Source organism: Staurois parvus, unplaced genomic scaffold (genome assembly GCF_062004578.1).
Source record: "Staurois parvus isolate SC_StPar_1 unplaced genomic scaffold, SC_StPar_1.0 ptg000011l, whole genome shotgun sequence".
Taxonomy (NCBI): domain Eukaryota; kingdom Metazoa; phylum Chordata; class Amphibia; order Anura; family Ranidae; genus Staurois; species Staurois parvus.
Window position 1 is genome coordinate 35,333,305 of NW_028317807.1, and position 22,605 is coordinate 35,355,909.

Below are 22,605 nucleotides of genomic sequence, written 5' to 3' on the forward strand. Positions count from 1 at the left end.
AAGTAGTTGTAAATGTGAAATATACCTCTCTATAGTGTGTACACATCTCAATTAAGAGCAATAAGTATAATTTCCGTCTGCTGCTTTTTCCTCTATCAGCATGAGTTAGGCTACATTCACAGGAGTTTTTGAAGCGTTTTTGTGTTTAAAAAAAAAAAAAAGCCCCAAAAATGCCTTTTCCCATTGAAATCAATGGAAAATACCAGAAAAGCACCTCAAAAATGCCTGCGAAGTCCTTTAAAAATATGCTCAGCATGGTAAAAACACCTATGCGTTTTTGCGGCAGATCAGTATGAAAGGAGCTTTACTTCTGACAAGTTTTCCTGACGAGAAAAAAAAGTGACGGGAGTAGGTTCCAGGAGATTGACAGCCCCAGCTCTGTACTTGTGTGCTCTGTGAATGGGGCGGTGTTTCCCTTCTGTCCAATCAATTAATTATCAGAGCTCTCTACACAGAGCTCTGCAGAGTGTAATTTCAGCCCCCACCCCACCCCTTTCACACACACTTGTGCGCAAAAGTTTACATACCCTGGCAGAAATTGTGAAATTTTGGCATTGATATTGAAAATATGACAGGTCATGCCAAAAAATGCTCTTTTATTGAAGGATGATGATCATATGAAGCCATTTATTATCAAATACCGTATTTCGCACCAGAAGACGCACTTTTTTTTCCCCCAAAAAAAGGGGGGAAAATGTCCGTGCGTCTTATGGAGCGGCCGGTCCGGTATTTCCACTGCCGCCGTGTCAGAATACCGGGCCGGCTGCTCAGCTCTACAGCGGGACCTTATAGAGATGACTGCTGACCTTTGGGGAGGGGGGGGAGAGGGTACCTGAATTTGACAGATACCTGCTCCCACTTCCGTGGAGTTCTTTCATCTTACCTGTTCCTCTATCCAGCGGCGCGGTCTTCCCGGCTTCTGTAGTGTGGGCATGACAGCCGGGTGCCAAGTGCGCATGCGCAGGAAGCGGTGCTTTTTGTGAATGGTAAGGCGGCACCTGGGACACATGACAGATCCCAGAAGCCGCCGGACCAATCACAAAGCGCAAGTGCTTATCGCTCATGCGCACTGGGCACCCGGCTGTCATGCCAAGCTCCATTACAGAAGCCGGGAAAAGACAGCGCGCGGCTGGATAGAGGAACAGGTAAGATGAAAGAACAACTCCGCGGAAGTGGGAGCGGGTACCTGTCAAATTCAAGTACCCGCTCCCCCCCCTCCCCAAAGGTCAGCAGTCATCCCCTGTACTATCCACAGTCTCTGGTCATCCCTGTGCTGTCCGCAGTCTCTGGTCATCCCTGTGCTGTCCGCAGTCTCTGGTCATCCCTGTGCTGTCCGCAGTCTCTGGTCATCCCTGTGCTGTGTCCGCAGTCTCTGGTCATCCCTGTGCTGTGTCCGCAGTCTCTGGTCATCCCTGTGCTGTGTCCGCAGTCTCTGGTCATCCCTGTACTGTGTCCGCAGTCTCTGGTCATCCCTGTACTGTGTCCGCAGTCTCTGGTCATCCCTGTACTGTGTCCGCAGTCTCTGGTTATCCCTGTACTGTGTCCGCAGTCTCTGGTCATCCCTGTACTGTGTCCGCAGTCTCTGGTCATCCCTGTACTGTGTCCGCAGTCTCTGGTCATCCCTGTACTGTGTCCGCAGTCTCTGGTCATCCCTGTACTGTGTCCGCAGTCTCTGGTCATCCCTGTACTGTGTCCGCAGTCTCTGGTCATCCCCTGTACTGTGTCCGCAGTCTCTGGTCATCCCCTGTACTGTGTCCGCAGTCTCTGGTCATCTCCTGAACTGTGTCCGCAGTCTCTGGTCATCTCCTGAACTGTGTCCGCAGTCTCTGGTCATCTCCTGAACTGTGTCCGCAGTCTCTGGTCATCCCCTGAACTGTGTCCGCAGTCTCTGGTCATCTCCTGTACTGTGTCCGCAGTCTCTGGTCATCCCCTGAACTGTGTCCGCGGTCTCTGGTCATCCCCTGAACTGTGTCCGCAGTCTCTGGTCATCTTCTGTACTATGTCTGCAGTCCATTAGTTCAGAATTTTTTTTTCCTGTTTTCTGCCTCTAAAACCTAGGTGCGTCTTATGGTCAGGTGCGTCTTATGGAGCGAAAAATACGGTAGTTGTTTGGCTCCTTTTTAAATCATAGTAACAGAAATCACCCAAATGGCCATGATCAAAAGTTTACATACCCTGGAATGTTTGGCCTTGGTACACACACACAAGGTGATAAACATGGGTTAAAATGCCAATTAGAGGTTAATGTTCCACATCTGTGGCTTTTTAAATTGCAATTAGTGTCAGTGTATAAATAGTCAATGAGTTTGTTAGCTCTTATGTGGAAGCACTGACTAGGCTAGATACTGAGCCATGGGGATCGGAAAAGAGCTGTCAAAAGTCCTGCGTAACAAGGCAATGGAACTTTATAAAGATGGAAAAGGACGTATAAAGATGGCCAAAACCTTGAATATGCCAATCAGTACTGTTAAATCACCTATTAAGAAGTGGAAAGTTTGGGGATCTCCTGATACCAAGCCAAGGTCAGGTAGACCAAGAAAGATTGCAGCCATAACTGACAGAAGAATTGTCCGGGATTTTGAAAGTTTATTTGGACATCTGGAAGGACAATGTAGATTAAATCACTGTCGAGCACTAAATAAATGTGTGTGTATACACACGGGTGTGGAAATTTTTTTAAAAACTATTTGTCAAAGGACTAAATCGGTGTCCCAATCTACTTGTCCAATTGAAAAGAAATAAATTGTAACCAAAACCATATTTAAATCGGTGGTGATTTTAGGAATGTCTGGGGCTTTTAAAAACAAAAGGGGCTTTATGGCAACTTAAATGTGTAATAATTTTAGCATTGCGCTGTTTATCTCCTCCTCCCCTCCCTGCCTGTCTCCAACACCGCACCCGCAACTAACAGGGAGGAGAGAGACCTTGCACTGATTGGGTGCTCGTCAGCGAAGGGGAGTGTCAGGCTTATCCTTTTCGCTGCAAGATCTGGTTTTGCGGGGTTTTTTTTTTTTTGCTCAAGTTTAAAAAATAATTTTAGGCCTGAAGATTACATAAAACCCACAAACATATATTTTCTGAAAGCAGAGACCCTAGAGAATAAAATAGTGGTAGTACCAATTTTTTATGTCGCATTATATTACTGCAAAATTTCCGTAAAAAACACAAGTTAATTTTAGGGCACAAAAAAGCAATAAATTACCCTACTTTTTTGTAAAATTTAAAAGATGATGTTGCACTGAGTAAATATCCAACATGTCAAACCTTACATTTTAAATGGCTATATTCCTTGAGAGGACTGGGAGGACAGTTGCCACTAGACAAAGGATTGGTTTCTTTTTATGTCAGAGCGACCCTTTTCTGCTTGGGGCTTTTTGGACCATATAAGTACCTTGTCCAATGCGCGTCCTATTGTGGATTTGTAATTCTGTCCAATTGGCAGGCATCTACATTTTTGATTGAGGAACCTCTTCCACTTCTGTCTGGATCCAATGCTAGTGTTATCCACTGGCCTCCTACTAAGTCATTGATGACACTGCTGGGCACAAGTGGGTGGCACTTGTGACGGTCGCGGCATCAGACCCCACCCCCAGCCCTTCTCACCAACTTGTGACCAAGGGACTAGCCAATCTAAAACCGTGCTGTCGCGTGCGTAATAATGCCACGCTCAGCTGCACCCTGTACAAAGATTTTACAGCTAATGGACCATAATCGATGTACCTGCAGCCTGAGAGCGATTGTTACTGGGTCAGGTTAATTACGCAATTAACCCTTCACACTGGCACCACCACCTTTTTGTACAGAGTAGGAGGAAACTCGCCAATATTAGCAATAACACGTTTGAATAATCGTCTGTGTACCACTGTCACCGCAGGCAGAGATATATAGAGGTTTTAAAAACACACAGTACTGCTCTTCAGAGACAGGGATCCTTAGTTTGCATTAAAGAGCTTTAGAAACAGTTCAACACTTTTCAGATAATAGGATTTATTACTAAAAAGGTCAAAACGGTGCAATAACAATATTTACAGATAAAGATGTAGCGCACACACACACACACACACATATATATATTATATACATACATATAAATACAGAGAGCAATAACACAGCAAAGAGATAACAGAAGTTTCAGAGAGGTAGAGTACTTGCCAAAAGTCCTGGCTTAAGCAGATAAAGTTTCAGAGCAGAAGGGGTGTTATCTCCCAAGTTGGTTCCGGTGTTAAAAGGGAGATTTCTTCAACTTAACTGCTCCCAGCATAACAGCCTTTTCTAGGAACTCAGCAGGGTGTCTCCTTAAAGCAGAGAACCAATCTCCTCATTTGGGGAGGGGTGTTTAGGCGGAGACCCAAGCTAGAACCAAAATCCCTTCCAGCTTATATCATGATCCATAACCTACCCTAGGTGCATGTAGCAGCCTAGCAACTAGTAGATTAATAAGCAGAATTATCTGCTGAACGTCTAGATATTAAATATGACATACCTGCTTGGGACGGTTAAGGAGATATCGTTTTCTGCTCTCCTGTAGATTCCAACTAGGGGGTGTAAGATATGAGACAACTTGCATTAAACTGAGCTAACCGAATATATGCTTTGTTTTTATGTAATTATTTCCCAGCTCCAGATATAAAATTATATGGAAAAGTGGGTTTTTAAATGTGAGTCTGTTTTAAAGCTAGCTGGAATGTCTTTGAAGCCCAGTGAAGGACTGGTTTATGGCTTTACGATCCTTTTCCAAGCAAGAGTCTCAGAGACATATGGGGGCCAGGCTAATTGGGGTTTATAACCGTGAGCTCTCCCACTGTGCCTGATGACTGTGATCTCTGGCATCATACAGACCACATGACACTCAACAGAGAGGGAGGGGGGATTGGAGGGAAGCTGATTTGGGAGTAGAAATGATAAAAGATGGAGGTCTTTGGCAAAATGGAGGTTCGCATCCATCTCTGTGCGTACAATTACTACAGCACTGCTGGGCACTTGTGGGCGGCACTGCTGGGAACTTGTGGGTGGCACTGCTGGGCACTGATCATCAGTGCCCTGATGATCTGTGCCGTTCCCCCCTCTGAAAACTGCTGGTTCTTGGCAGTGCTTTCCTCACGCTGTGACAGCGTGAGGAAAGTGCAGCCGATAACCAGCAATTGCATTTCCCGGTGATCAGTGTGTCATTGGACATGGCTGATCACATGGTAAAAGGCCGCTGTGATTTGGCCTTTTACCATACCACGTGATCAGCTGTGTCTGTAGAACACAGCGATCACGGAGATTGCCAGGTGCGCAGGAGAGCGTGTTCTGGGAGGACGTCATATGACGCCCACCCAGAACTGACCGGCCTCAGTGAAGCCATCATTCGGCTATCTGCGGTCGGCAAGTGGTTAAGTAACGCCCTTTTATAATCCGCTGTCTGCTGGACACCTGCTTAATGAATAATAAGACTCACCTGTAGTTGAATTCTTTGCTCCTAAAGCCAGCCATAAACGGGTCAATTTTCGAATGCATTTTCTTTCAAAAACCTTTGGAAGAATTTTCGTTCGAATTTAGCACCATTAGTGGAGTCACAGAAACTGACGATTTTTACATGACCATCAAATTTGAGTGATCCGGCATGTTGGAAACTTTTTGAAAAACAAACAAATTTCGAATCAATGATGGGAGAATCCTGCGGGAATAATAAACCGAAAAGAAATGAGCAAGAGCTGCGACCTGGAAAGAAAAGGAAATTCTTTACTGTAGCAAGATGAGGTGAAATGGAAGGCTCGGTTGGTTGAATTTTGAACTCAATGGTGGCAACATCAGGTTACAAAATGCACAAAATTTCATATTTTCTAAAGAAAAATCAGAATGCGACCCATGCATGGCTGGTTTAAGACTTTCATTGGGGTGCATTCATTTTTGCAACGTGTTCTTTAAAGCATGTTAGCAAAAATACTTTTTGTGATTGCAAATTAACAAATCTTGTTTGCCATCAATGGGCCGCATTTCGGTATATTGTCCCATAGAAATTGTTGATTCTGAAAGGAAAGTAAAGGTTTTCTAACAAATCTGTTGCGGTGTACTCAGTTATGCTGATAATGTTTGGGGGTTCTAAGTAATTTTCTAGAAAAAAATTATTTTTATATGTAGGAGACACTTGTAAAATAGTTAGTATATTGGTACTGTATAGATTAAAACGCTATTGTTGTAGTAACTGCAGTACCAAATTACTTTTTAGTACATTAGGCTGCTAGTTGCAATGTTTTTTCAAGCAAATGTACTTTGAATTATGTAGCTTCTTGTTTCTGCCCATAGGAATGGGGTGTGTATCCAAAACTTGACCTAACATCTGAGGTTCCAGCCATCATCATCCCTAACAAGTTGAATCTGAGCCAGTTTAAGAAAGTTATGGATTACCTGCTAGAGCATCATACTGATGTTACAAGGTAAGTATTAACGCCAGTGCATTTTATGTGCGCTTTAGGTGTGGTGCATTAAAAAAAAAAAAAAAAAAAAAAATCTGCTTGCTACATTTTTGATGCATTTTCATTGTATATGGTTCAACTCCCCTAAAGCGCACTGCACAGAAGTGAACTGGGCCCTAGATTGGCTTGCGAGTCCTACATAAACCTAAGAACAACTATTCTAGAGAACTTGCTAGATATTTTCCGAAATAATTTGGGCTGATTCCATTCAGTACTTTGTAGCTTCACCCTTTTTAACAGTCTTTATCACCTTCCCATCGCATGTACACACATACAGTCAGGTCCATAAATATTGGGACATCGACACAATTCTAACATTTTTGGCTCTATACACCACCACAATGGATTTGAAATGAAACGAACAAGATGTGCTTTAACTGCAGAATTTCAGCTTTAATTTGAGGGTATTTACATCCAAATAAGGTGAACGGTGTAGGAATTACAACAGTTTGCATATGTGCCTCCCACTTGTTAGGGACCAAAAGTAATGGGACAATTGGCTTCTCAGCTGTTCCATGGCCAGGTGTGTGTTATTCCCTCATTATCCCAAATACAATGAGCAGATAAAAGGTCCAGAGTTCATTTCAAGTGTGCTATTTGCATTTGGAATCTGTTGCTGTCAACTCTCAAGATGAGATCCAAAGAGCTGTCACTATCAGTAAAGCAAGCCATCATTAGGCTGAAAAAGAAAACAAACCCATCAGAGAGATAGCAAAAACATTAGGCATGGCCAAAACAACTGTTTGGAACATTCTTTAAAAGAAGGAACGCACCGGTGAGCTCAGCAACACCAAAAGACCCGGAAGACCATGGAAAACAACTGTGGTGGATGACCGAAGAATTCTTCCCTTGGTGGATGACCGAAGAAAACACCCTTCACAACAGTTGGCCAGATCAAGAACACTCTCCAGGAGGTAGGTGTATGTGTGTCAAAGTCAACAATCAAGAGAAGACTTCACCAGAGTGAATACAGAGGGTTCACCACAAGATGTAAACCATTGGTGAGCCTCAAAAACAGGAAGGCCAGATTAGAGTTTGCCAAGCGAGATGTAAAAAAGCCTTCACAGTTCTGGAACAACATCCTATGGACAGAAGAGACCAAGATCAACTTACCAGAGTGATGGGAAGAGAAGAGTACAGAGAAGGAAAGGAACTGCTCATGATCCTAAGCATACCACCTCATCAGTGAAGCATGGTGGTGGTAGTGTCATGGCGTGGGCATGTATGGCTGCCAATGGAATTGGTTCTCTTGTATTTATTGATGATGTGTCTGCTGACAAAAGCAGCAGGATTAATTCTGAAGTGTTTCGGGCAATATTATCTGCTCATATTCAGCCAAATGCTTCAGAACTCATTGGACGCCGCTTCACAGTGCAGATGGACAATGGCCCAAAGCATACGGCAAAAGAAACCAAAGAGTTTTTTAAGGTAAAGAAGTGGAATGTTATGCAATGACTAAGTCAATCACATGACCTGAATCCGATTGAGCATTCATTTCACTTGCTGAAGACAAAACTGCAGGGAAAATGCCCCAAGAACAAGCAGGAACTGAAGACAGTTGCAGTAGAGGCCTGGCAGAGCATCACCAGGGATGAAACCCAGCGTCTGGTGATGTCTATGCGTTCCAGACTTCAGGTTGTAATTGACTGCAAAGGATTTGCAATCAAGTATTAAAAAGTGAAAGTTTGATTTATGATTATTATTCTGTCCCATTACTTTTGGTCCCTTAACAAGTGGGAGGCACATATGCAAACTGTTGTAATTCCTACACCGTTCACCTGATTTAGATGTAAATACCCTCAAATTAAAGCTGAAAGTCTGCAGTAAAAGAACATCTTGTTAATTTCATTTCAAATCCATTGTGGTGGTGTATAGAGCCAAAAATGTTAGAATTGTGTTGATGTCCCAATATTTATGGACCTGACTGTATATGCAGCCTCACTGAAGTGGGTCACAGTATATTAGGAAAGCAAATCTTAAAGGAAAAAAGGTAATTTAAAAAAAACTATATTTTTTTTGTACTGTCACCAGTCTCTGATCACCACCAGAACAGTAATATGATGCTGTACTGCACTGATGACAGCATGTAAAAAAACAAAACAAAAAAACGCAATTTGTGATAACATTTTTTTTTTCTTAATTTCTTCATTTTCCAAAAAATTATGGCTCTTACTAAATACCTCGGACTTTCTACTTTGCAAAAAGGGGTAATTTGGGGGATATCTGTACTGTCCTGGCACTTTTGGGCCTCAAGAAATTAGATTGGCTGTCAGTACTTTATTAGATTTTCAGATATATACTATAGTTTGTCGGCTCTCTAACTTTCCTACAGACTAAATAATAAATACTGATATACCCGGTAATTACCAAGCATCTCTGATGGGGGAGGAGATCTGTTTTGTTTACTAACAGTTCAACCGGCGACCAGTGATTTCCGAAGATCTCTGATGGGGAGGAGGACTGTTTTGTTTACCGACAGTCCTCCTCCCTGTCAGGTCGGGCACACTGTTCTGGATGGCTGAAGCACACTGACACTGCCCTTTAGAAAACAATCCCAGCACACAGTTAACCCTTTGATTGCCCCTCGTCTTAACCCCTTCCTGCCTAGTGTCATTAGTACAGTGTCAGTGCTTTTTTGTATTGGTGTCACTGGATATGTCAGTGACACCAAGTCAGTTCCCCCCAGTGTCAGAATGTCTGCCGCAGTCCCGCTATAAGTCACTGATCACCGCCATTAGTAGTAAAAAATTTTTAACTTTAAAAATGCTTTTTGTAAATGCTATAACTTTCACGTAAACCAATTAATTTACACGTATTGGGATTTTTTTATAGCAAAGACTTGTAGCAGAATACATTTTGGTGTAAATTTATGACTATTTGATTTTTTACAATTTTTTTTTTTTTACTGGACATGTTTAGTTTTCCCAGCAGTAATCCCGAGTGTGACTCGGGGTTAATTTGCAGTACCAAAAGCGGTAACCCCGAGCCACACTTGGGATTACAGTATAGTCCTTGTCCTGCAATCCCCCGATCCTTACTGTGTCCTGCGATCCCCCAATGTCCTCCGGCCAATGTCTGCTTCCGGGTTCCCTTCCCTGTGAGCGTCACAACGCAAGTGGGCGGAAATGGCGGGAGATTCAAAAAATGTAAAAGATAGATATAATATATTGTAATCTGTTAGGATTACGTTACTGTATCAAACCTTTTCACCTAATTTTTGTCCCTAGTGCTTTATCCAGTGCCCTGCCTGTACTTTTACAATTTTTTCTGCCTAGAAACTTGAGAACGTTCATGGCATCCAAAAAGCGTTCCTTTAGGTCAAAAACGGTTTTAGACCAGCTAGAAAACAGCAATGGTGAATTAGAATCACTTGCAGAATTGAAAGACAGTGATTTGTGGGGAAATTCGTCATCAGACAATGAAAGCTACGACAGCGACGATTCTACGACTGAGCTCAGTGATGTGCTAACTTGGTGTTCTATTTCAAATTTCAGAGTTTGGTTTTATTACATTAGTGAATTACATTTTTATTATATTTTTTATAATTAATATATTATAATTTGAGTTCGTGTTTCAAACTTTATTATACACGGGATGTTTACTAGACTCTTCTTTGGACAGATTTAAGTGAGTTATTCCTAAGAATTACAGGCCTACAATATAAAACAACAAATTTCCATGCAAAGCACCACATTGACATTCAAAATATTAACATAATTAGACCACCAGAGAGGTTAATAGCAATTGTCGGTCTATTTTTTATTTATTTTTATTTTTTTTAATAATCGCGCAAAAAATAAAAACCGCACAGGCGATCACATACCTCCGAAAGAAACCCCTAATTTAACCCTTAATTTACTCTAATCAGCCCTAATTAACGCTTTATTTCTCCATTTAATTTCCTGCTGATTTCTTTGTTCATTTCCATTTTTGTAAACTACTAATAATTAAAAATGTTTGTTTTTATTTGCTTTGTTCATTATTGTTTTTACACTTTTAACGTATATTTACACGTTTCACATTGAAAAAAAGCGCAAAATTGAAAATAAAAAAATTTAATTTGTAAATAACTTTTCAATGCTTTGTACCAGAATCATAATGTTAGTGTCATTTTAAACGGGACAAATTACAGAATAAAATGTGTACTTTTTTTGTACAATAACTATTCATTTTTAAATTAACACTGCTGACAGTTGTTGTGTAAACAAAACAGTTGCCAGCAGGTATCGGTAATTGGCATCCGCGAGTACCAAAAACAAAGTATTGGTACTTTTTTTACTCGCTGTAAAAAAAAAAAAAATATCTGTGCATCCCTGCTTTAGGCGAAGCACAATTTTTCTTACTGCTCCTTCAAACTGACTCAGCCATTTGGATGGGAGGGTTAAGGCTCAGTTCACATGAATGCGGGTGGAAGCCACTGTGGGACCCACACTTCATCCTGCAGCTGCAAGTAAACAAAATACAGAACCCACGGACAGGTGCCATTAATTTCACTGGAAATCACACCTGCACTGGGAACCGCACTGTAGTGCGTTTCCCAGTGTGGACTATTTCTGGAAAGATGCAGAGACTTTCTCTGTGTTTTGCAAGGCACAGCAGCCCATATGGGCTGCTGTGCCGCGGCCGTTAAAACCGCACTGGTGTGAACCAAGCATAAATCTGAGATCCTTCAGTTAAAAAGAGAAACAAAAAAAAAGCAACCCTGGGGAACACTTACTCTCTACCTGACCTTTTTTCCCCCCACACAAATAGCTTTCTTTTGGTGGTATTTGATTACCACTGGGTTTTTCATTTCATTTTTTTTCATTTGTTTAGAAAGTAGAAAAAATATTTTTTTTCCCCGTTATGAAAAATATCCAATAAACTCAACTTTAGTTATAAATTTAGGCCAAAATGTATTCTGCTATAAGTACTGCGGGCATGTGGCAAGTGGTTAAATTAGTTTTATTTACTTCTAAACCAGTATTTTTTAATCATATAGTACAGGACACAAGTCATAATCATATGTAACTACCTTCAGCATTCTTTTTTCCCAATGTCCAATCATCTGAAGAGACATCCCCTGTATAGCCCCTTCCACTCCTAGAAAGCCTCAGGCTGTTGCTAGTGTCCTTACATCAGAGTTCTCAACCTTTTTTCAGGCAAGGCACCCTTTAAAATTTTGCACAAACTCAAAGCACCCCATTGTAAAATGTAAAAAACAATTTTACACACATAGTACACCCAGCTTTAGAGGTGATTTATTCTTCCAAAGCAAATAATCCTTTGCACACTGGTATTGACTAGTACTTCAGTGTGTCTCTGTTTCTCCTCCTCACTGTGGTAATGTCACCCCAGTGCTGGGTTGGAGGGGCAAACATGGATGATGTGCATGTACCTGACGTCCTCCTTATCAACTGATGTCATTGGCTGTTAGGATGCCGGCAGCTAGAAGGTCATAAAAGTGAATAGTGAAAACCTGCTGCTTTGTGTAAATAAAAGGCAGGATTAATCTACCTGCTGCTTGTATACACCTTTTGGTCAATTTTACGGCATTTTGACAAGGCACCTGGTTGAAAAGCCTGCCTTAGATGATAGACATTTTCTCACCATTCAGAGAAGCTTCCCTCCTTTTGTGCTCCATTTTTTTTTCTTCCAAATTCTTCTGTTAAAGTGGAATTAAACCCCAAAGCAAAAATGTATTATATTGAAGCGTACCGATTATTAGATGGGATGGATGCATTTTTACTTTTTTAGATGTTCTTTCCTTTATTTTCATCTTGAGATCTAGCCAGTAAATCTGTTGTTTTTCAAGAAAAGCCGCTGTCCAGTAGGTGTAACTGTTGGTTGATGCAAGCCATTTACCTCTGATTCAAGTGCTTTCAGTGGTCAGCTTTTATTCATTTATGTAAAAGAAAGCATGTTGTTTTAACTGCTTAAAAAGTGTTAGCTGGCGTTTTACCTTCAATTTGACAGTGTATGTAAATCTGCTAGTACATCCAGCACTCCCCTCTTCCCAGACTGACAATGCAGCTTTCCAAAGGCATCTCTGTGCTCCTTCATTCAGAATGTGTAGGCAACGTACTGCGGACCAGCGATATACCCATATGTCTCTTTATTTTTTCTGGGCAGGAGTGCTCATGTGCAATCCAACTCCTGATGTAATTTGCTGCAGGACATGTTTGTCAGCAGGTCTCCTACAATAAATGGAGAAGCAGAGCTGTGCCTGTATTTGTAAATACAGGCACAGAATCATTCGGATCTTCTCTCCATGGAACAAAAGCGTTGAAACACCACACATGAGTAAAAGCAGTACATTTGCACCCACACTATACTTAGATTCATATTAAACCCTTGATTGCCATTTTTTATTAGCACTGATCACTATATAAGTGTCACTGGAGTTGTCAGTGGCAGTCAGTTCCCACCCAGTGTCAGTTATTGTGAGACTGCCCACCGCAGTCCCGCTATAAGTCGCTGGTCGCCGCCATTACGAGGAAAAAGTATGCAAACTTTTGGACTTAATAACTGGTTGACCCTCCTTTGGCAGCAATAACCTAAACCAAATGTTTCCTGTAGTTGCAGATCAGACCTGCACAACGATCTGGAGTAATTTTGGACCACTCCTCTTCACAAAACTGTTTCAGTGTAGCAATATTCTTGGGATGTCTGGTGTGAATCGCTCTCTTAAGGTCATGCCACAGTATTTCAATCGGGTTGAGGTCAGGACTCTGACTGGGCCACTCCAGAAGGCGTATTCTGTGCTGTTGCAGCCATTGTTTTGTTGAATTACTTGTATGCTTTGGGTCATTGTCCTGTTGCATCACCCATCCTCTGCGGAGCTTCAGTTGGCGGACAGATGGTCATACGTTTTCCTGCAAAATGTCTTGATAAACTTTGGAATTCATTTTCCCATCAATGACAACAATCCGTCCAGGCCCTGAGGCAGCAAAGCAGCCCCAAACCATGATGCTCCCTCCGCCATGTTTTACAGTGGGGATGAGGTTTTGATGTTGGTGTGCTGTGCCTTTTTTTTCTCCACACATAGTGTTGTGTGTTCTTCCCAAACAACTCAATCTTGGTTTCATCGGTCCACAGTATATTTTGCCAGTAGTGCTGTGGAACATCCAGGTGCTCTTTTGCAAACTTCAAACGTGCTGCAATATTCTTTTTGGACAGCAATGGCTTCCTCCGTGGTGTCCTCCCATGTACTCCATTCTTGTTTAATGTTTTCCTTATTGTAGATGTGTCAACAAAAATGTTAGCATGTGCCAGAGATTTCTGTAGGTCTTTAGCTGACACTCTGGGATTCTTCTTTACCTCATGCAGCATTCTGCGCTGTGCTCTTGCAGTCATTTTTACAGGACGACCACACCTAGGGAGAGTAGCAACAGTGCTAAACTTTCTCGATTTGTAGACAGTCTGTCTTACCGTGGACACATGAACATCAAGGCTTTTGGAGCTACTTTTGTAACCCTTTCCAGCTTTATGCAAGTCAACAATTCTCGATCGTTGGTCTTCTGAGAGCTCTTTTCTGCGAGGCATGGTTCACATCAGACAGTGCTTCTTGAAACCAGTAAACCCAAAATAGTTGTGTGTTTTTTAAGGGCAGGACAGCTGTTCGCAACACATCCAATATCATCACACTGATTGGAGTCAAGGTTGGCTCACTCCTGGCTCCAATTAGCTCTGGGAGATGTCATTAAGCTAGGGCAGGGGTGGGCAAACTTTTTGACTTGAGGGCCGCAATGGGTTCATATATTGGACCCGGGGGCTGGACCAAGAGTAGATGAATGATGTGTATGTGTCATCCATAGTAAGTATAGTAATATTCCCCCATAGTAAGCATAGTAATTAATCCCCCATATAGTAATTCATCCCCCATATAGTAATTCATCCCCCCTATAGTAATTCATCCCTCATATAGTATTTCATCCCCCACAGTACTATTCCCCCCCAAGTAGTAAGCCAAGTCCCCCCTGTGTCAATTCACTTACCTTTGCTCCGCGTGTTCCTCTCGCCGTGTTCCCGCGCCGTTCCGGTCTTCAGGGCGGACTGTGAAAGGAGCCTAGCTCCCCTCACGTTCGTCACGCTGCCCCGCCTACACACATCCTGACAGCCACATCCGCGGGCCGGATTAAAAGGTCCGCCGGGCCGTATACGGCCCACGGGCCGTAGTTTGCCCATTGCTGAGCTAGGGCCTCACATACTTTTTCCTCCCTGCACTGTGAATGTTATGTGCAATTTAAACCATAGCAACATCTAATGTTTGTGTAGTATTATGTTCAGCAGACTGTGTTCTTCTATTGTTGTGACTTAGATAACGTTCAGAGCACATTTTATGCCCAATTCATGCAAAACTCCACGTAATCCCAAGGGGTTCACATACTTTTTCTTGCAACTGTACATAAATGCAACCCCTCATTGTTAAAGTTTTGTGCTGTTGATAAAGTAGGGGTACATTGGAGAGAGAATAATCACACTAGGGAAGGTTCATAAAATGAAACCTTGTATGTTTGTTTTTATATGGTCATTGAGAGTTTATGAAGAGCGGGTAAGGAGAAATGTAGTGAGGATTACAGAGTATTGAAAAGTACTTTTCAATGTTTGCAGGGTAAGGTGCATGCCTGAAGGGGAAGGGAATGATTACGTTGATCTATTTGCACATTGGAGGTGGATGGAGCATAGTCACACTCTTATTTAAGAGGATAACTATAGTGATGGAGAGTTGTATGCACATTCTCACCCTGTGAGGGTAAAAGTAATTTGTGTGGATAGTGGTGGATATGATTCACAGTGTTCAATATTTTTCACGGGTGTGTCGCGTATTACATTATATGCGGAAATTACTACACTTTTAAATTTTTTTGCTTTGGAGTTTGGAAGTTGAATAGATGGTCAAGAAGAAAGAGAGATCATATGATACATAACGCATTCTGATTGGGGAGACCCTGGTGAGAATATATGAAGACCTGTGAAGGATAGTTGTGCACGGTTTGTGCAATTGAGACTTTTGTACCCGGGATGGGGGGGGTGTGGGGGTTGGATTTTCAGCTGCACGCTGTTGACTTTGGGCTCTTGAAACAACCACAAGACTTTCAACAGTATGTTTAGCAAGGGAACAAGAGTTCTATAGTGAGGGCTTATATTCTCTTAAAAGTATACATTCACCTTTGAAACATGTAACCTATTCCAATATTTGCAGCCTCTCTCCCCTTATCACCCCTCTCTGTGACAGCAGATGGGGGGGATATTCTCCTCACAACTGCTGTCACAATTTGAAAATAACATGGCCGTGCAGGGTTCTGCCCACATGGCCACGCCATCCATTGACCGTTTCCTGTGAATGAATACCTAAAAGTACTGTTGGCCATTTTGGCTGAAGGCTTGCCGTTCTCTACATACTGTGAAGGTGCTGGTGAGCGCTCTCATAATCCATTGATTTTCCTCTGTTCAGGTAACTGCCTGCCTGTACAAGGTTTCGGACAGACCGGCTATCCTGAGAGTCTGCAGGAGCCTGAGGTTGCACCCATGACTCTTTGGATTTTCCTTTCCTGCAGAGATCTTCTATCAACAGTTGGACTGGGCGACAGGCTAGATAATCTACAGTGCTGTGAAGATGTATTTGCCCCCTTCCTGATTTTTTTTGTTTTTTAATCTTTGCATATTTGTCATATTTAAAGTAGTAGTAAACTCCCACTGGACACTTGTACCTACAGGTACACTTATATTAAAGCTTACCTGTAGGTACAAAGAATATCCCCTAAACATGCACAGTTTAGAAGATATTCATTGCACCTGCAGCCAGTGACATCTCCAGCGCATGTGATCTAATGGAACGGCATACCAGTGCTGTTCCTTCAGAGCTCTGTGCCCGGCCAAGACTTGCATGCATTTGCAGGAGTAACGTCATTGCGCCTCAGCCGATCAAGCGGCCGGGGCCCGTGAACCTGGAAAGAAGAGCAGGTGAAGATGAAAGTCCTGTCAGTGGGCTTCATTCTAAGGTAAGTTTTTTTTTTTTTTTTTTTTTTTTTTCATAATGTGCTATAGTATGCAATGCATACTAGCACATTATAACATTACTTTTCAGAGATATTTTTCTTTTTTTTTTTTGTTGACTTGAGTTTACTACCACGTTAACCACTTGCCCTCCAGAGGATTTACCTCCCTTCCTAACCAGGCCATTTTTTGCGATACGGCGCTGTTACTTTAACTGACAATTGCCCACCGCAGTTCCGCTATAAGTAGCTGATTGCTGTCATTACTAGTTTAAAAAAAAATTCCAGTATATATACTGCCATTTGTAGACGCTATAGCTTTCATGTAAACCAATTAATTTACATGTATTGGGATTTCCTTTTAGCAAAGATATGTAGCAGATTACATTTTGGCTTACATTTATGAATAAATTAGATTACTTACATTTTTTTTTACTGGATATGTTTTATAGCAAAAAGTCAAAAATTTTGTGTTTTTTTTTTTTTTGTTTTTTTTTGTTTTTTTTTGTTTATAGCGCAAAAAATAAAAACCGCACAGGTGATCAAATACCTATTTGTGGGGAAAAATGGTCATAAAATTAATTTATGTACAGCGTTGCATGACACTGGAATTGTCAGTTAAAGTAACGCAGTGCTGCATCACAAAAAATGGCCTGGTCAGGAAGGGGGGTAAATCCTCTGGAGGTCAAGTGGTTAAGGACAGTGTTCATGATTTAACAATAAGAAAGAGACTGGGCGAAAGCCACTGCTGAGCATAAAGAACACAAAGCCTCGTCTCACATTTGCCAAAAATGATTATCCCCAAGACTTTTGGGCAAATATTCTGTGAACTGATGAGACAAAACTTTAACTTTTTGGAAGGTGTGCGTCCTGTTACATCTGACATAAAACTAACACTAACTTTTCATAAAAAGATCATACCAACAGTCAAACATAGTGGTGGTAGTGTGATGGTCTGAGGCTGCTTCGCAGCTTCAGGATCTGGACGACTTGCCATAATTGATGGAACCATGAATTCTGTGCTCTACCAGAAAATAATGAAAGAGAATGTTTGGCCATAAGTTTGTGACCTCAAACTCCAGCTCACCTTGGTTATGCAGCAGGACAATGATCTGGAACACACCAGCAAGTCCACCTCTGAATGGCTGAAAGAAAAATAAAATTAAGGTTTTAGAATGTCCTAGTCAAAGTCCAGACTTAAATTTGATTGCGATGCCTTGGTATGACCTTTAAACAGGCCATTCGTGCTCAAAACCCTCCACAGCGATGTGAAAGACTCATTACCATTACTGCAGTGAAGGGTGCAGGTTCTGGACGGTCTGTCATGTATGCAGTTGCTGCCTATGGGAGTTACTGGGCCATCTTCTATATGCTAGCTCTGTGACTGTCCTCTGTCCTGCTGGTCTGGGTTTCTGTGGTGCCACGTGGCTCTGATCGGCCATCAGCCATGTTTTGGGAGCTACGACCACCATTTTCACTGGGTTTCAGATACATCTCTGTACTTTCCATGCCCAGCAGCCATTTTGCTTAGGATTGACTGTGGGAGCTGGCTGGGAGAGGTCCTAAGTGGCTATTTTCATGTAGCCCGCGGCCATGTCCTTTCTTCTGAGGGTCAGAGAGTGTGGGAGCAGTGGAGCGCGTTTCTGAGTGGGACACAGCAGCATGTGGGGGACTCCTTTCAACCTCTGGTGTTCCAGCGGTGAGCCCTTTCTGGGGGTTCCCTCTCAGTCTGCTGGGCAACCTGGGGGTGGTCTTTCCTACGAAGTGCCTTGTGAGTTCTTGGTTGCGGCAGCACTTATCGAGTGGCGAGGTCCCTATGGAATCTCAGGAGCACACTTCCCCTCCAGATCCCGTCCTGGATGTGACGGGTTCCTATAGGCGCACTTGAGGCAGCGTTTGGACACAAGGCAAGCAAGAAGTGCCCGCCGCCATCACCCTCTTCCTTGGACTGTTCTGAACCCCAGTCAGGCTCCGCTGCTGCTGGTTCCACATTTACTGTGCATCCCAATGATGTATCCCCTGAATCCTCGGACTGGGAGAATGGGTCCTCCACCTCTGTAGCTGCACAGGAGAAGGTGTTGGTCATAGCTGTCATTGATTCTCTGTGGGAAATGCTTAAAATTAAGGATTCTGTTGGGGCATCTGATGTGGTGCCTTTCTCCTTTGGTTGTCCGAAGCATCTGTTTGTGCTCCCTAAGTGCTTCACAGTAGGTTTTCCTTTTGAGGAGGCCCTTCGGAAGAAGTAGACCTCTCCTCCTTTGGTAGATCCCCCATCTCCTGGCTCAAGAAGGCCATATTGACCCTGGTGGAGGAATCCTTTCCTTCTGCAGATCATAGGGTGGAGGCGTTGCCCCATCTGTGTTCACGATCATTGGGTCAGCACTCTGGCCTGTGTTGGCCATAGCCCTGGTATCCCAGATGTTGACTGTATGGGCCAGGGTTCTGCGACAAGCCTTCAACTCGAGCCAGATCCCACAAGTATATGTGGAGCTGGTGGATCAGTTGGTCCAGGGACTAAAGCACGTTTATGATGCATCCCTTGATGTAGCGACACTTCTCTCCAAACTTTCCGTTTTGGTGGTGGTGTTGTGACAGGTCCTTTTGCCCCAAGTGTTAGGTGACCATACTTCTCAAAAGGCCCTGGTGGACCTGCCCTTTTAGGGCTATGCTGGATGATCTTGATCTGCGGAAGAAAAGTACTCTGTCACCTGTTTTTGATAAGAAGGGAAAGAACCTGCGTAGGAAGGGTGGACAGACCCTTCACAACACATAAGCAGATTTTATTTGTTCAAAGGGTTCCAAACCCTTCAAGATTCCCATGGGTGGCACCAAGTGCCCCAGGGTCCAGAAGCCCTCCAAACCTGTGGATAAGTCCTGATCAGCATGTAGGTTTACCCCTGTCCATTTCCAGGGTGGGGGCTCGCCTTCACTAGTTTCCGGGCCCATGGACAGATTCCCCCCCCCCCCCCCCCCCAATTTGTTGCTCTTGCAGGCACTGTGCTGTGCAGGACCTGTTTCTTTGCAGAGTGATTGTTCTGGTCCCTGAGTAGAAACACAGTTCCCAAGACAAGAGTGTGCCTGATCCTGGACCCCAAGACCCTGAATGCCTACTTGCAGGTTCACAAGTTTAAAATGGAATCCATTCTCTCCACCAGGAGGGTTTTCTGACCTCCATAGACATCAAGAACACTTGCCTGCTTTGCTGTTGGAAGTTAATTATTAATTTGTAGTGCTGCCCTTCAGTCTGGCCTCCACTCCCCGGGTGTTTACCAAGATTTTGGCCTCGGACCTGGATGACTTGCTTTTGCGTGCGGAGACTCTCTCATCTCTGATGAACAGTGTGGAGATCACCATACTTTCCCTACAGGACTTCGGGTGGATCCTAAACCTCAGTAAGTCTGTGTTAACCCCATCCAAGCATTTTGAGTATCTGGGGCTGATTCTTGATTTGGAACAGGCCACGGAGATTCTTCCATCAGACAAACTCCAGAAGCTTAGGTCATCGGTCCGGCAACTCTTGTCCTGCAAGCAGCCATCCCTACATTTTTGCATGCACATTCTAAGCCTTGGTGGTTACCTTCAAAGTTACTCTGTATGCCCAGTTCCATACGAGAACACTGCAGAAAGACATGTTATCCAAATGGAAAAGGTCCTCCTTGGACAATCAGATTCACCTGGAGCAGTCAACGAGGGCCTCTTTCCTTTGGTGGCTGCGGTCTCCAGCAATAAAGTTCTTCTTTCCCCTTTGTTGGACTGTGGTGACGACCAAATTTGGATCAGCCGTCAGATGCTGGATCAGGGCGAGTGGTCCCTGTCTAAGATGGGGGAGGCCGGACATGGATATTCCGGTGTCCTGTCTCAACCAGAAGGGTTCAAGGTGTGTGGCAAGATCATTGGATCCTCTGGTAGACGCGACGGACATGCTAGTGGCACTGTGGGATCAGTACAATCTCATCTATGCCTTTACATGCCCACCCCCTCACCCCCCCCCCTCTGATTTCTTGTCTGCTGCTCAGGATTTAGGCCAAAAGGATCCTGGTGGCTTCTGACTGGCCTCACCGATGTGGTTTGGGTGGCGGATGCTCCCTGGCGGCTGCCTCTTTTGGAAGACCTTCTGTCCCAAGGGCCAGTATTTCACCTTGCGTTAGTCGCTGGCTTTGACGGCGTGGCTATTGAAAGCCAGGTTTTGATGAACATGGGGTTGTCTGGCTCAGTAATCCTAACTATGTTAAAGTCTTGTAAGTCTACCTCCCAGAAAAGTTATCACTGCACTTGGAGAGCTTATATTGGTGCAAAGCTTTGTGGTTCCATCTTCACTTACTCTCGGTGGCTTGGGTGTTGGCCTTCGTCCAACGGGGCATGGATCAGAAACTTGACTCGAGTCAAGTCTTTGCTCTGGCTGTTTTCTTTCAGCGTCACTTGGCCATGCATTCTTTGGTTCGAACTTTCATTCAAGGGGTTTGTCGTGTGTTGCCCCCTACGAACTCCCCGTTGCCATCGTGGGAATTTGTCTGTTCTTCAGAAGCCTCCTTTTGAAAGCTTTCAGGATATTCCCTTGCTTATGCTCTCACAGAAAGTTGCCTTCCTAGTTGCTATCAGTTTGACGGTTATCAGAGTTGGCAACTTTGTCCTGTAAGCCACCTTATTTGATTTTACAGGACAAGGTGGTGCTTTCACCTTCCCCTTCTTTCCTTCCGAAGGTGGTTTTGGATTTTCACCTGAATGAGGACATTGCCCTTCCTCTCTTGTGTCCTCAGCTGTCGAAGCCTAAGGAGGTGGTCTTGCATTCTTTGGATGTAGTTTGTGCAATCCGCATGTACCTTTCTGTGATGGATGCTTCCTATTATGTCTTCTGGAAAGTTGGATTAGGCAGATGATTGTGCAGGCATATGCTGTTAAGGGGTGCGAACCTCATCTGTTAAGGAGCACTCCACCAGGGCAATTGGCATCTCCTGGGGATACCGACATCAGTTGTCTGTTTTTCAAGTATGCAAAGCGGCGACTTTGGGGTCTTGGATGCCCCTTGGAGTGGTTCTGAGTGTTGGACTGTTGCCTTAGGGCTTTTTTGTTTTTCCTTTAGTTGGTTTGGCCACGCCTCATTTTGACACTGCTTGGAGACATCCCTGTTTTGGTTTTAGATAAAGGAGAGGCTGTCAATGCAGAGAGAATGCCATTTTTTTTTTTTTTTGTTAATGTAAAATCTCTATTACTCATGTACAGCACAATAAAGCAGTTCAGTGCAACACGTATGTAGAAGGAATGGAAAGTAAAAGAGGGCCAAGGGAAAAAAAGGGATAGATGGGGGTAAGAAATAGGGAAGGAGGGAAAAGAGAGAGGGTATAAAGGAAAAAAGGAGAGGAGGGGGTTTAGGGATGAAAAGAGAAATACTGAACCAAGCATCAAACCGAATGGACAAACTGTTGGACTGAATCAGTGGAAAAGTGGAACTTTTTTTCTTTGGGGGACACATATCTTCCTTTGTTTTGGGGTTTCATTGTTTTGGTCTGCTGCCTGTGTTAATGCTATGGTATGGAAAGTATTTTCTTCTTGTTGACTACTTGTTATGCTACTGAATAGGGATATACCAAAAACCGCAATGAGTCTGTGAGTAGGTCAAAACACACTACTGAGCACTTTGACCATGTGCAGGGGTAGAGCCATTGGGGGAATGACACCTTACTTTTTTTTTTTTGCATGGTGTCCAAACCTCCTGCAGGTGGCAACATATCCCCACATGCAAGGAAATACATCATGTCTGTGTCTATTTTTCCACATGTACCTTGACTTTAGCTTTCTTGTTTGCTCAAAGCTTTCATATTTTGTTTTCTGTGTCTTTCAGGGATGATATTGCTTATGCTTTGGAGGAAATTAGAATCGGCAGAGGAGGCTCCCTTGGGGGCCTGACCATTCCACAGATTGTGATACAAGCATCCTGTAAACTGGCAGCAAAGAATATGCAACCAGCATGACCCTGCAATATATATGGTAAAGTTGGGTTAGTCAGTGGCGTAACTAGAACCTTCAGGGTCCCGGTGCAAGAAACCATGAAGGGCCCCCCTGACTCCCGGCCATGGCCTTTCCCTCCGAGCCCAATGGGGGAATCCAGTGCCCGGTCACAAGTGCGACCTTTGTGACCCTGGAAGTTCCGCCACTGGTGTCAGTATTTTTTT

At 43.4% G+C, this 22,605-nt stretch overlaps 1 protein-coding gene across 1 annotated transcript in view; it reads left to right on the forward strand.

The window, feature by feature from the left end:
- Positions 1-22,404, forward strand: part of RBM44 (RNA binding motif protein 44) — a 127,916-nt gene extending 105,512 nt beyond the window's left edge. The window contains exons 14-15 of the mRNA XM_089672659.1: positions 6,289-6,419; positions 22,275-22,404. Of these exons, the coding sequence (XP_089528785.1) occupies positions 6,289-6,419; positions 22,275-22,404 (261 nt within the window). The remainder of the gene's footprint in view (positions 1-6,288; positions 6,420-22,274) is intronic.
- Positions 22,405-22,605: the final 201 nt, after the last annotated feature.